The 15,284-nt window shown below is 42.2% G+C and overlaps 2 protein-coding genes across 7 annotated transcripts in view; both read right to left on the reverse strand.

Moving 5' to 3' along the window:
• MTHFD1L (methylenetetrahydrofolate dehydrogenase (NADP+ dependent) 1 like) overlaps positions 1-6,795 on the reverse strand; it is a 144,808-nt gene extending 138,013 nt beyond the window's left edge. The window contains exons 1-4 of the mRNA XM_033055572.1: positions 6,661-6,795; positions 3,873-3,923; positions 3,742-3,795; positions 999-1,123 (exon numbers count right to left, since the gene is read on the reverse strand). Of these exons, the coding sequence (XP_032911463.1) occupies positions 999-1,123; positions 3,742-3,795; positions 3,873-3,923; positions 6,661-6,795 (365 nt within the window). The remainder of the gene's footprint in view (positions 1-998; positions 1,124-3,741; positions 3,796-3,872; positions 3,924-6,660) is intronic.
• Positions 6,796-8,235: 1,440 nt separating this feature from the next.
• Positions 8,236-15,284, reverse strand: part of PLEKHG1 (pleckstrin homology and RhoGEF domain containing G1) — a 126,486-nt gene continuing 119,437 nt past the window's right edge. For all 6 annotated transcript variants that reach the window (XM_033055379.2, XM_033055375.2, XM_033055376.2 and 3 more), the window contains 3 exons: positions 14,865-14,972; positions 12,384-14,052; positions 8,236-11,429 (listed from right to left, as the gene is read on the reverse strand). In XM_033055379.2, the coding sequence (XP_032911270.1) occupies positions 10,333-11,429; positions 12,384-14,052; positions 14,865-14,972 (2,874 nt within the window). In that variant the 3' untranslated portion in view covers positions 8,236-10,332. The remainder of the gene's footprint in view (positions 11,430-12,383; positions 14,053-14,864; positions 14,973-15,284) is intronic.

The raw sequence follows: 15,284 nt of genomic DNA on the forward strand, positions 1-15,284 counted from the left end.
TCCGACAAAAGCAAATCCTTTGATAGTCACGTACTGCAGCTAATTTGTATCATCCCACACCCCAGTTAGACAAACACTGAGCCTCAAGAGAGGCCAGGAAAGGGATCTGAGTTAGAATGAGGAACACAATCCCATGACACACAGGCAGCTCTTCACTTGTCACGATGGGCTACCCAGCACACTGAGCCCAAACACTTCAGTGGCTGCACTGAGACCAGACCAGAGCTGCCAGAGCCAAGTTGGCTTAGGAGGGGGCAACCAAGGTGTTTCCACACTGCACTCCATTCTCTCTCATACAGAAGGATGCTCCAAATTTTCCACTCTATGACAATCTCCAGTACTGCACATATTGGAAAGGTAACTAACTTGAAGGATTTTTAGATTCTTTTCCTACATTAAAAAAAAAAGAGAGAGAGAGAGAGAAAGAACGGGATAAAAAAATTGTAATAGCCTGCAGCTAAGAGCAGGAAGGCTGCAGGAGCAGCAAAATAATAACTAACAAACCTAAATTACACCAGTGGTATCTTCAGAGAGCAATACAACTCAACACCGATTGGAAACCTGTACTAATGGGTCCAAACTATTATAGCTTACTCTCTCACCATGAGAGAGTGCTGTAAGGAAGTTAAAGCCTTCTCTGCAATTTTTGCATCAATTCTTCTTGTGAAAATTCAGTTCTTTGTAACTACCACTTGTATTATTAAAGTACTGAAATACTTAAGTATCACCAGTAAATCAAGATTTCATTTTTATTTCTTTGAAAGGACGATGCCCTGAATATACATTATGTTAAAAAAAAAAAAAAAAGAAAAAGATAATAACCAAACTACTTCAGCAAAAGATTTCTCATTGATTCAGAGGCATCTTTTATCACTGCTCAATAGCACAGCTAGACACATTGACTGAGGAATCCATTAATGAAAAGCACAGGGGAAAACTGATTTTATAGAGCCATCAGGCTTGTGCCTGCTAATATTATTTCTCAGTGCTCCACTTACCCATCCACATCCTTCTCTGGTTTCACAGCATTTAATAGCTTACTGCTATATAAGCTTTCTGGGAGGTCAAGAGCAAGGCCGTGCACGTTAGGATCCTCATTAAGTCTCAAGATTTCACTGACAATCTAGGCAGTTAATAAAAACCATTAAAGATCAGAACAACTGATAAAAGAAGAATATGATTAAAATGAGGTAAAACCTGTAATTTTTTTCAATTACTGTATGGCCACCTCGGCTTCCCTTGCTTCTAACTGCAAATTCTAAATGAAAAAGCAATAACCTGCTCTATTCAGTTTATTATCAGTGGTTTACCAAATTAAGCCACCCTGACTCTATTCTAAACATCTTGCAAAGTAAACACGTATTATGTGACATTATGCTGCCAAAGCAGTTTGTGTTTCACCACTCCAAACCTCAGCAAAAGCTTGTCACTGTAATGGCTTTGGAAGACGCTTTTAGAAACAGGATGCCTTGGTTAATTAGTGCAAAACAGGACTAGATCATGGGGGTATTGTCCAACACAGGGACAAAGAGTTGTAACACTTGAAAGAACAACTATACAAGAAAAAACTTATTTTATTAAACCAGCAGATATGGTTACCAATTTTCATTCTCAAAATACCCTGATCCTAAGAGCTGGCAATTGCCTTGTGAAGAACTGATGTTGAAAAGGCACTGCAGAGAAGTTTATGAATTTCAAGTACTGAACCAGATGCAAGTTCAAGTGGTTTATAATTGGTCATATCTGACATCTGCAATTGTACTACCTACCCTTGACTCCTTCCTCTCTAAAGTGTAATGTTGATCCAGGCTATTCTGCTGTGACCAGACAGAATACAATGGAACAAAGCATGTCAAAGTTTTTTACATGAGAAATGTCATGCAAGCATGTCTTCCCATCTAATATATAAAACAGTGTGTAGGCATCGCAAAGCTTTATAATAGAATTGGATTAATATCCAACAGAAAATGATTATAAGTAATTTTTTTTTCCTTAACTAATTCCATGCCTATTCAAAATGCTTTTCTTGCAAACTGTTAATTGTAATTGTGAACTCTGTTACCCAAACACTTGATATGCAAATAACATCAAGCTAGGGGAATTAGGCAGGAATTAGATAAGCTGCAACTCTGAACCAAGAGAATGTATTGCTTTCATGCTAAACACAGATTACACTAGCATGTCACTGGTACAGAAATGCTTCTTGAGTTTCCTGACTCCTGAGGCAAAATCAGGTATATCTCTTAACGTCCTGTGGAACTTGACAGCAACAGGACTGGTACACAGAAAAGATGAGTGTATATACCAGTACATGGACATGGAAACATCTGCATTTTTCTTTAAAAAAACCTTGATATGCCACAAAATGCTGGGGGCCTACAGAGCAATTAAAACTTCAAGCTGTATTTCTGACTACTGGGAAAGCAATTCAGTTTTCCATTTTAATTGCCTCTTACTTTAATTCTGCTTTTCATCATGACAGCATTTAAATTACCTATAACTCATGCAGGGTGAAATAATGTAGTATTAACTTGCCTTTATTGTACACAGGAAGTTATGGCAAAACCCAAATGCACATGGTATTGAAATCCCTCCCACCTTCCCACACCAGGGAATACAACTGAGATGTGGATTTTAGTCGGTGAAAAAAAAACCTGTCATAGTGTGTAAGCGAGAGAGTAAGCAAACCATGATGAATTTATTGGAAGTAACTTCCTTTAAATAACAAAAATACCCCCATTTGCTCTTTAAATAAAAAGCTTAACTACTTCTAAGATACTACTTCAAACTAACTGCAACTATTGCTGCATAGTATTATTACCTATATATTGTATTTTACCTAGTGCTATTTCTGTATTACTTAGTGCTATATTTTACCTATTTCCTGCTGTGTTACTCAACAGATAAAACATGTTTACCAACAACAAAGTGTATTTTTCATTTCAAAAAGCCCACTTCTTAAATGGATAGCTGACTGTTCATAATCTACTAAACCTCACAGTAAGTTCCTTTCAATGTATCTGGAAGCAGTTCTTGAGATTACACTTCAAGGCAGTAACATTTTAAAAACAAAGCCTACTGAAAAACAAAAAGTACACGGAACTAACAAGCCTGCAGGATTATCAAATTTGCCCAAGCACAAGGAGGCCAGCTGGGAACAGTGCCATCTTTTACTATACATTCCTTCAGTGGTTTAACTTTCACATGGTTTTCTATATTTAAAACATAATTGATATTAAGTGCTGTGCCTTCAACAAGGTAAAAATTCAGGCCTCTAGTGATTTGGGGTGGATGTTTGTTTTTAAATACATAATATCATAGACATAGACGTAAATATATAATATTATAGACAAATTCAACACCCCCCTCTCCTTCCCCCCTCCCTTCCTCATATAATCTCTAATTTCCCTGAATAATCTGGGCAACAAACAGGCACAGTCACAAGAGCAGCTGCAGGACAGGAGGATACCTGAGCTGATATAGGGTTAAACACCAAGCACAAAACCAAAACATTACTTTATTGATTCTGCCCCAGTTTGCCAGGGAGCAGTAGACATGCCTATTAATTCTCTTTTTTCTCACTCTTGCCTGTAAGGGGATAATATTTGCTATTTAAACCAAGGCAATCCTAAACCTAATTTGAATTACTAGAGGTCAGTCAAAATAATAATGAATGTCAGTAATAAGCAAAAGCTTATGACAAAAATGGAAAAGGAAAACTCTTTCAGGTACTTCAGTTACCTCTTCTTTGGTGCTGCCTTCAGGAAGACAGATGTGAATAACACGTAGACCAACCTGTTAAAAGGAAAGACTTAAAATTACCAAAGGCAAGGACCTCATGATTATTAACACATGTATCAGCTAAAGCTTACCTCTTTGGCAAAGTTCTTGTTTGCTTCTTGAATCAACTGGTCATTATGTGCCTTGGGGAAAAAAAACAGTAACTGAATTTTAAAATAATACATTTTAAAGATGAATACACTAATGTACATGTCTATGTAAGAAACATAGTGACAATGTCTGTGTCTAAAGGTATTCAAACTAATAAGAAACAAATTTAAGAAAGAAGCGGAAGGCCATCCCTGTTAATCCCAAATAGCTCAAGACTGCTGACAGTGATAAAAAGAGCATTCAAAAGCACAGGCTTCATGGAGAGGGCAACTCCTGTTATGGAAGGAGGGCTTGCCCTCTATCCCCCAGCTCCTTCCCTGCACTGCCAGCATTCCTGGCACTGCACTACTAGCATCCCACTGCCCAAATGTGGCAGCACAGAAACTGCAGCACTAAGGACACTGTGCAGAGTTCACATTGTGCCAAGGAAGAAGAGACAGGTCTAGGTTCAGCTCATGAGCTGTTCCCCTGTGGCAGTAAATGTGGGACTGTACCCCCACACTGATTGCTCAAGAAGCTTAACTGGGATGGAGCAACTGGTGGTACCACACTGTACCCTGGAATGACCCTGCTGCTTCAGCACTGGCAGGTGAACTTTGCTTGTGTGAGTGCACAAAGTCTCTGCCCTAAGACAGTTCCTTCTTATCAAAACCCACTGGGCAGCACAGGTGAGGCCAGAGTTCAGCACATGGGCTGGCAGAGTGCAAGGGCAGGACAGGAGGTGCAGGGGAGCCACTGGTGCTTTGCTGAGCTTTGCAGGGCAACAGCTCCACTGTTAAGCAGGATCCTGATGCTTTATTTTACTTCTCAGCATCAAAAAAATTAAGAAGCACCCACCAATCATTTTTTGCTGTTGCACAGCTACAACCCAGGTTCAACACGGATAATAAGCAACACTTATCAACACTTATTAACTATTAAAACTTATTACCTATTATTTATTATTTAATAACACTAATATAAATTTTGGCATCAATTCAGATTCCGTTGACTCGAAACCTGTCCAAGGAGGAAAAGGGCAGTCATAAAATCATAAAATCATCCCACTGCAGGTTCAGTCTGCAGCCCCTTACTCCCAGTCCTGCCGAAGAGGTGATGCCCTGTTGTGCTGACTGCCATTACACACAAGTGGCTGGCAACGGAGATAATTTCACTGCCCTCCCTCTGCTCCTCTGGGCAGATGTGGCACATGGGGATAGCACAAACCTTAAGGCTCTGCCCAAATTACTGGTAGAGTAGTGCATCACAAGAACATCTGTAGACCAAAGTAAGTTTTCTTTGCACAACACATGCACATTTAAAATGGGCTCTACTTCAGAGCATAGACCAGAGCTAGAGTGACTGGACAGCTCGAGAACAGAGTTTGGGTGAATTTTACCCAGAAGAATCGAGGCCACATGCTCCTCCAGCCACCTCATGAGGCATACCAAGTGGGGTAAACAGGGACAAGAGGGACATCCCTTCCATTGTGCCAGCATAAAACATGCATGTAGCCATGGAGAAAACCAGTTCCAGGACAAATGTGTTTGAAGGGAAGCCTTTTCAGACCCCTTGGGCTGAGGAGATCATAGTCCTAGTCTAGATCATAGTGCAACTGGATGGAGACCAAGAGGAGTGAGAAAGAGAGGTCATTGCTTTTCTAGCAGTCCTTAAGCTTTAGCCTTACATGGTTCTGTGAAAATGCAATTATCAGGGAAGATGAGAGATGGAACAGCCTGTTCAGACAGCCTCACTAGAAGATCTTTTGAAACAAAGCTGTTGCTGCATTACTTAGATTTACTATCAGTACTTATAAAATACTTACAGTTGGGTTTTAAACTTAAAACCTACTGGGTCAGAGCTTCAGTGTGTGCCCACTCAAAACCAATACCACCATCCTAGGAAACAGGACAGTAACATTTTTGCCAGCATGGCTCTGGGTCCCCTCTGAATGATAAACATTCCTGTTTATCCTGTTAAAACACTTCAAACCTTAAGAAATCAAAGGATGAACACCTTTCAGCTTTGCAGGGATAGCAATCCTCATCTCTGATTTTGACTACCTATCAAAAATGGCACCATCAGTGGGATGGTAAGCTCTTCACAGCATTAGTAAAACAACGGTTCTCAACTACTGCAAGATTCCTTCACATCAGAAAGATCTGCTGCTTCTACAGGATGCTGACACTTTACACAAGGCACTTATTTCACACAGACCCTTCTGAGTTGACTGGACTTTTTGTTGTGGTTTTCCTCTCCTTCGAAGAGCAGGAAGACATTGATAACCTGTAGTTACCCAAAGACAGGAAGCGATTGGGCCTTTAATCAATAGAGGCATTATCTCAGGTGTGGGAAGTTAACAGTGCCCCACATTTTCAGGTAGATAAGCACTTTGCTTAGGATTGCAAAAAAAACTTCAAGCTAAATAAAGGTTTGAGAACACTACTTTAATTAAACTATTAAGTTAATCAACTTAGACAAGCTGTGAGAAAAAGTGATCCATACTTAAATCGAGGAAGACTACTTCAGCAAAAGGAAGAAGAGACAAAACTGTTCCTTTCCTTTACAAAGTCTGAAGTTTGCTGTGACTGTTTCAGGTCTGAAAAAGAGCAATCTACCATCTGGTGGAACTACCTCATCCTATTGCTTTGCTTTATAATAAAGCAGACAATATTGTTTATAAAGAAAGGATTAAAATTACTCTCCGCATGTTGTGTTTCTGAAGTTTCAGACAAGTAACAATACCAAAGGAGATCTCTCACAGCCAGTGAGTGCACAGAGATACTTTACCTGAATAATGGCAAGCGTTGGCTCAAGCTGAGGGTTTTCTCTCTTAAGAGAGGCCAAGGAATTCTTTACATTCTCAGTGACTCTGCTGCAACACAGTGACAAGCAAATCTTTAAAAAAATAAACCCTCCTAACATTAGTCAGCAGAAGTTAACATTAGTCAACAATATAACAGAAATGCTTGGGCATGTACGTCTTTAATCTCCAAAATTATGGTTGGATGTCAGCTGTGAGGGCTGGTGTTCAGCAGGTAGGCACAGAAAATCTTAATGAGCCAATTTTTTTTTTTTTCAATGGGTATGTAGAGCATCGCTCTGACATGCCCAAAACTTTATAGCTAGGCTGTGCTAACTCACGAAAAGGCTTGTCCAGCCCACCATGGGAAGTGCAGCAGGGAATCACCCCCCTGAACTGTCTGATCAGCTCTTGGGTCAGGTGGGTCCTTGGTTTCCCTACCCTTGTGCAGGGCAGTGACAGATGCAGAGGTCTTTACAGCTGGGGCTGCCACGGCTTAACACAGGCTATGCCAACCCCATGGGCAGCAGACCAGCCATTTTCATGGATGCATTTCAAAACCACTGGCAGAAGCGAGACAAGGCAGCACTGTTTGCCACACTGCTGCTTGGAAAAAACAGTGACAGCCAGGCACTGGGAATGCTTTCTGGAAAAAAAAACTCTGGGTAAGTGGTGGCCAGCTCTCCTCTGTTACCTTTTGTGCGTGCAGATGATACTTACCCAATGGGGCAAAGAGGAGACCCCCTGAAATACGTCTGTCTGTCCCCCACAGCGAGGAAGACAAACAGAGTAGAACAGCCTGGAGTGGACTTTTGATAGCTCCTATCCTTGCAGAAGCCAATGACCAGTTCAATTCAATGGCGTTGCAAACCATCCCGTCCAAGGCTGAATCGGGACGGGGAGGTGGGGGGGCGACCGGGGACACGTTTTTCCAGGCACACACCTGCGCACCTTCTCACCTGAGCCACCACATGATGGCAGCTCTGCTCGCTCTCAAAATGCCACCAAAACCCGGAGCAAATCCTGCTAGCGGTCCTGGGAGGAGTGAGGCATTTTACCCCAAAAAGCCCGCCTCAACAACCAACCCTACGCACCCAGCGAGGGCGCACCGCCCAAATCGCCCCCAGCCCTCCTCCCTCCGCGCCCACACCATCGCACCCCCGGTTGCATCAGCCGGTACTGCCTCCCCACGTGTGCGCCTCTTACCGGGCGGCCGCGGCCGCTCCGCCGGCCCGGGCGTGCAGCGCGCTCAGCCCGCGGCGCGCCGGGAGCAGCGCCGGGAGCAGCGCCGGGGCCAGGCAGCGCCGCAGCATCGCGCTCATCATCCCTCCGCTGCTCCGGTCCGCTCCGTGTGCCCGCGGCGCCGGGCACGGGCCAGGGGTAGGGCCAGGGGGCGGGCAGCGATGGAGCGCCGCCTGCCCCGCTCCCCGCCCCCGCTTTCGCTTCCGCCTCGCTTTTTTTTAAGAAAAAACCCCGTCCAAATCACCCCCAAACGTCAGCTCCGACAGGCAGAAGCCAATAACTTCCTTCGTCCGCTCCCCGCAATGAAAAGCACCCAAAGCTTTTGCATACTCAACGTTTATTAAAAATAGTATGAAATGGTCCCTGGGAGAAGTTACAATACTAGTAGAAGTCCCTTTTTCTGGTTGGTTGGTTGGTTGGTTGGTTGTTTTTCCCTCCCTCCCACCTCCACTGATTGTATGAGATGCGAGTTAAACATTTACTAATGCCGTTAAAACGTATCTAGATAGGCACCCACAGATTTATCTTCTATCCGTATTTACAATACTTTACAACCTATATTAAATAAATATGGGCTCTGCTACACCTCGACGTCTTAAATATGTACAACATTATTTCTCAGTCGGATTTTACTAGATAGATACGGGTCCTATCACAGGGGGTGTGCTGACTGGAACAAGCATCCCTGTGGCACGAGCTAGTACGTACCATGACCAACCAGCCCTCAAAATAACAATTCCTAGCCAATGCAAGATACGTGTGGTAAATAATTTAGTCAGTTCTAAAAAATTCAAGTCCTCAAATCTTAGTCTACAAGTAATTAGCTGTACACTGATAACTTCAGGTTTTTCTCATGGTAACCAATGCAGTAAATAATCAGCTGTTCTGGAAGTACAGTGCTCTGTAACTGAGGGGAGTGATACATGGTTAGTAAAAATAGTATTTCAATGAAATTCCTTTGTTTATTGATATGTTTATCTGGGTACTGGCTTTATCCATTTAATCTGAAAAGTGTAAGCACCAAAAAAGAACAACAGTCACACAAGATGATCAGTGTATCTAGGCTTTCCTTTCGGTACAATGTTTTCAAGTAACAGAATCCAAAGCTGTGCAACAAAGATGATGAAGGGGAGTTAAGTGTAGGCGGTATTGGAAAGCCTGTCCTTGCTCTAAACGGCAGCATTTATTCTATACATTATTTGCAAAAGAATGGAATGTATTCTCATTTTTAAGCTACTTTTTATTGTACATTAATTGGATTAGAGTCAGCCCTGACTGATTTACAAAATATATCTTTTACCTGTCTCTGTCAGGAAGCGTCACTTCCTGCTACAGGAGATGCATGCCCTGGAGTCTGCAGCTTGTCACTCAACCAGCAGTCTCACTGAACTGCCCTACGGGCCAAACGTGCCCCACACTTAGTATTTCACCCAAGAATCTGGCCAAGCCTCATTCTCTCACAGGGTTACTGACACTGAGACTTGAACAAATGCCCAGCAGGTCACTGTGTGTAACACAGCTTTGTCTCAAACTGCTGGGGGCTGAGCTACAAGATGCTCAGATTTTGCTGCATGTGACAATCACCACCATTACTGGAGGTACCAAAATCGGTCTAGCCCTCTTGACAAGCAGCACAGCTCCTCTCCTAATGCCAAAACCATTCCCCAGGCAAGGACTGTGTCACATCCACAGGTTCTCATAAAAAGGCTCCACTGTCTGTCTTCTGCCTCCTATGCAGTTCCAGAAAGTAGAATAGGCTTCAGACACAGAGCTATCAACCTGGCACAAGTACTAGGACTAGGTTTTCTTTAAAATGTAAGAAGCTTGCTCTAAAATAATGTAGCATATGCATTGGTCCCACACACTTGGAATCTGTCTGATGAAAAGTAATGTGCAAAAAAATATGTGCAATTGCAAAGGTAGCCTGTTGGTGTAATCACCAGAACCCTGCTCAGAAATTTGCACAGTCACAGGAGCAGCAGCCCAGCTAAATGTTCCCATATGTAAGCAGAGTAATCACACAGGTATTTTGGATGCAGAACACTGGATACCAACTGAAAAGTCTAAATACTAAGGTTTCCAAATGACAAAATGGTTTAAGAATCAAATGGCATCACACCTGGTTCGATGGCAAGAATTAGGGGGCATCACACCTAACAAAGGAAGAGATGTGAAGGTTCAGTAGGAGATAAAAAGATCTCATGCCCTACAGAGAGACCCCAGACAGTGTACATGTGGCCTTTTTCACATCCAGGATTCCAAACCATTTTTAAAGGTTCATTTTGCATCTATTTACAACATTATTGCGATACAATGCCTGATAGTGTAATATTATGGAAATACATGATGCCAGTACTGATTGTCCTAGTATATACTCTGTCACAATAAGGCAGTACAGCTAGAAATTATTGAAAGCATCAAGCAAAGCTACTTGAACTGAGACACTGAAACTTTTCCCTTAAGGACTGGACAATATTCTGCTGATTAGGAGATGGTACTCTCCACAGGTAATCATTCAGTTTATCTGAATCACTGTATGCAGTCAGATACGGGGTAAGTGCATGTTTGCTGCTGGCAGACTTTGCAGGAGTACAAGAGACAGTTTTGCCACAGAACATTTCAGAAGGAACAGCATCTGTATTACGCAGTTTAGAATCTGATTTCCTTGTTTGGTTCTGAGAAGTCTCCAAGTCAGATTCCTCATCTTCAGACTTTATTTCAACATAGTCATCATCATCCCCTTCTCCTTCTTCAGAATCTTTGAAATTTGAAAAATAGTTCTGAGTGGCCATCTGGGCCGTCAGAGGGGAGGCTGTGTTCACTCTCAGGACCTTTTGAGAATCCTGCAGAATCATATCTGAATAGTTTTCAGGGGTCTGCTTTCTCATCTCCAGCCCTACACATCCTGAAGCAATTCCAGGAGTTTGATGGCTGTTGAACCGAAAGTTCCTATGGAGCCTTTTCTTATCAATTTCATTATTATATACAATTGATTCTCCAGACCTGTTGACCACTATTGAGGATGAGGACTGTGACCTGCTATATGCCTGTGGTTTTACACTGCTTACTCTTCTCCCCAGCGAGTTATAGACATGATCTTGATGCAAGTTTTCTTTGTTTGGTTGGCTTATGATGGTGCTCCACCTCTGCGCTGGGACATGCAAACGGTTGGAAATCTGAAGGGAAGGCACCGAGCCAGCTGACAGCAACTGCTTCGGATTGATTTTTGTACCAGCTTCTGTATATGAGTTCTTGGACTTTGAGTCCTGGGATTCAGACCACGGAGAGAAGTCTGCCAGCTCACCATTACTGTAGGTAGAGTGCAAAAGCCAATCTTCTGCTTTTGAGCATTCACTGGCAGGCTGGGAACAGGGAGGACATGTGCCCATAGGTGTGGAAAACCTCCCAGCTGATGGCCCCTGAGGAGGGGCCCTGGCTTCCTTTTGGACCTTAGGAGTACTCTCTCTGAAGACAATTTGGTCATAAAGCTGGGAATATTCAGCTATTCTGGCACCTAGAAAGAAGAGAGAATTAACTTAGCGGAGACAAGGAATCCATTTCAGCGAATCATGTAAAAATTTGAAAATCTCAAAATGTATTGGTAGAGAAGAACTTTCAGTTGTGTCAATAAATTTGGCCTCTGCAAAGTAACATGAAACATTGGAGGCTGGAAAGGCCTTTGCATCACATTTCAGTACACTTTGTTGAGGAAAAGAAGCATAAAATATCTTGCTACAGTGAGCAGTCATGTAGGACACAATGCAGCACATGGTTCCAATAATATGTTGCAAGTTTCATGTTAAAATGGAAAATAACATTCTAAAAATGGCCTAGTAAATAAGATACTTAGGGACTTTTAAAAATATCACAAGAAGGCAAGAATGACACTCTGGTGCATGGAGTCTGCTGGCTCCATATCTTCCATTTGTTCAAATTGATCATGGAAAAAAGTAGTTCCAGAGCTGTTGAATATCCATGACTTTGCACATCTGTTAGCTGATAGAAAGATTATCAGCTCTTTCTTATCTGACCACATTCCTTATGCTTATGGGTATGATTCTGCATGTACCTGAGCAAATGTACGTGACTTTTTAGAAGGCAGACAAACTTGAAAAAACACTGATTTAGTCAAACTCTCAAGATCACACTACTGAAGGAATTAACTGCTTTTCTGTAGGGAGGGCAATAGGGCTTCAGGCATGATTTCTACTTCCAGCCTCAGCTGAATTGCTCTTTCCTGACACTGCCCTGCTATTTCTTTCCAAAGTTATCAAGTAACAAGAAATGAGATATAAAGGACCATTCATGTTAAAGCAGTCTGAGAAAATTCATTTAAGTTGTAACAGAAAATATGATCCTGATACTCAATGACCAAGGTGAGGAAACTTCATAATCTTCCAGTTCAGAACACAAAGTTCACTGAAAGTTACTAAAGAAATGTATCTGTACAGAAATGTTTTTAACATACCAATAGCAGGACCTCCTTGTTTCTTCTCCTCCAGAATAGCAGCAAGATCTTTGTGTTTCAGTTTCTGTTGTCTGCTAGCTGGCTGTTCCTGCTCTGGACTTTTAACTTTCAAAAGCTGGTTAGCCTTCTTAATTTTTTGACTGTACTGCCTTGCCATCATAAAAACTCTGTTCTTTGTTTTATCCATAACAGCCAAGTCATTTTCCATGCCCTCTGCAGGTGTGCTGGACAGAACACTACTGGCGGGCTCATATGGACTATCTACAAAAGGCATCTCACAGGAGAAGGAAGATCTGTTCAAACTCATAAAAGAGTTCTCCTTGCATGGTGTAGTGTCTTCAAGCCTGAGATTAGCCTCACTTATGGTGGCAGCCCTGGGCTTCACAGTTTTAGGGAAAATAGGAGTTTCTGGCAGAGAGAGAGTAGACAGTGAGTACTCTACATCTTTACTCAGTTCAGGTGTGCTACCAGCATGCAGCCTTTCCTGCATGTCATCCTTACAAACAGGAAAGGCTGCAAGGACACGGTCTCTTGTCTTTTCCTCATTTTTCTTGATGTAGTTCTCCAGGTCATTCCAAATCTCATCTACTTCTTCTGAGAGTTTATCTGCTGCAGATTTATGTGACAGCGAGTCAGAGTTAGAGGAGCTATCTACTAAGCTCAGATAGTCATTGTCAATGGGAACATGATGGTAAGGACTTTCATCTTCACTGAACTGGAGACTCTCCTCGGAAACAAAATGTTGTAGATTGTCACAATAGGCTAAGTCTTTTTCCAAAAAACTCCTCCTTTTAGAGGGTTTTAAGGGGTCACATTTAAAATTCAATAGAGATGTTTCTGGAAGCCGTATGGTGTCATAGATGTTGTCTTCAACAATTCTGAGCTCGTCCAAACTTGAAGCTGGTGCTTCTTTACTGAGTATTATCTCCTCCCTACTAGCATGAATGGAGGTCCTCTTTTGATTTGCTGTTTTCTTTTTGGAAGTTGAATCTGAGCTGCTTTTGTTTTCAGCCTCATACAGAGAGTCTCTAGCTGATCTCTGGGGACCATGGCGTGTCTCCTCCCTTCTTGTCAGACCCATCAGCTTTAAGTCTTCATAGCTTATATTATCATAAACATGTTCAATATCGTCGATAGTCAGCTCCTCTGAAGATTCGGGATACGCATTCCTACTGCTGCCCTCTGCTGTTGTCACTTCCCTTCGAGAGCCAATCTCCCCTGTTTTATACCTGGAGCTGGCTGGACATGTGTTGCTTTCACCAGCACTGCTGGCCCGTCTCACGATTTTGTGACGAGTGGGGCTGGAAGTCTCGTTTTGATGCGCTTGCCCCAAGTGCCAGCTGCATGGACGCCCAGAAGAGCCCCTCCTTTCTCCACCAGGAGCTGAACTTGTGTTGGTTGTAGACACTGATGGTACAAACATCTGGTAATCATCTTCATCATCTTCATTCTCATAAGGTGGACGCCGGCTGGGGAACAATGCCTGCCTGATCTGATGGTCCGTCCAGATGTTTCTGACGGAGGTACCTCCCCCCAGGATATTCATGATCAGAGAGTTGCTCTGGGGTGTGCTGAATTGTCTAGGAGACTGTGGCTGCCTAGCTGAGCAGGAAAATGGGAGATCAGTATTCAACTGCATTGACTCTTCATCTGAAGGGTCCTTGGAGCTCTGTGAAGATTTGAAATTTGCAGGTAATGTTAGCATATCCCTGTAATAATACCGCAATTCCCTATATTTCACAGGACTGCCATAGCACCAGGGTGTCCTGCAGCAGAGACTCATGTGGAGATGGGCAGGGCAAGTGCTCTCTCTCAGCAGAGAGTGAGGGAGCCAAGCTGGCAGTGCCAGACTACTTTGCCTCCTAATCCTTACTGTAGCTCAGAGTTCACTCTTGGTGTTTAATAGCATCTTACTTCAAATACAAGACAGTAGCTTATGTTAATGCATGAGTAATTAAAGGCAAATTTGTTTGGCAGGAGTTAGATTAAACCTTTTATGCTAACTCTGCAGTTTCACAGTTGGATTAAGCTAATCTGACTCTGGGCTTGTGCCAAAAGTTTTGTTCTTCTCCTTTTCCTTGCCTATAACCCTAGCAGAAAGGAATCTTGTGCTCTTTAGCACATGCCACTGAAAATTTCTTTTTCTTTTTAGTGTAAGCTTTCATCCAGATCTAATTTACAGCAAGGCCACATGCTCACTAATGCCAACATAAAGGATGCTTTAGATATTGCTGGCCAGAGTTTGGGAGAGAGACAGAAAGATAATTCCTTTTGTCTTCAGTTAATGCTGATTGGTTTGCTTAGTTACTTTTTTTCCCCAGCCCTCAAAAGAAAGTCTTTTGTCACAGATATGAATATTGTAATGACAAGAACATTGATACGTGATTTATAGAAGATGATGTATCTGTCAACGTAAGGAAAACAGATTTCTTTGACATACCTATGATGCATAGCAAAACAGAAGTACAAAATAATACTTACCTGCATTTCACATTTATTGAGATTGAGACTTCTCCGTTTTTCAACATTTTCAGCAGCTTGACTATTAAGTCTTTTTCTTCCTCCTTTTGATTTCTGCAGTGAGTTTTGCTGTGATTTTAAAGAAAAAAGAAAATGGGAGGTGTAAGAAAATCTGTGGTTCTTTGTAAAGTAAAGTTCAAGGGAATTATTAGGAGCTAGAACAGGTCAGGGACCTATATTGGGAGATGAAATAGCATAGGAGTTGTCAGCACTGCCACAAGAATTATTCAGAGTTTATAAAAACCTGTAAAAGTATCATTGCCACAGTGGTTAGTAGTAACCACTCAGCTAATAGTATCAAAATTTTTGGTGGTATTTTTTGTGCTTACTCATTCTTTAATTCTTACGTTGGCAAGAGGGAGAATTACAAGACACTCCGCT

This window comes from Catharus ustulatus, chromosome 3 (genome assembly GCF_009819885.2).
Source record: "Catharus ustulatus isolate bCatUst1 chromosome 3, bCatUst1.pri.v2, whole genome shotgun sequence".
In the NCBI taxonomy this organism is placed as follows: domain Eukaryota; kingdom Metazoa; phylum Chordata; class Aves; order Passeriformes; family Turdidae; genus Catharus; species Catharus ustulatus.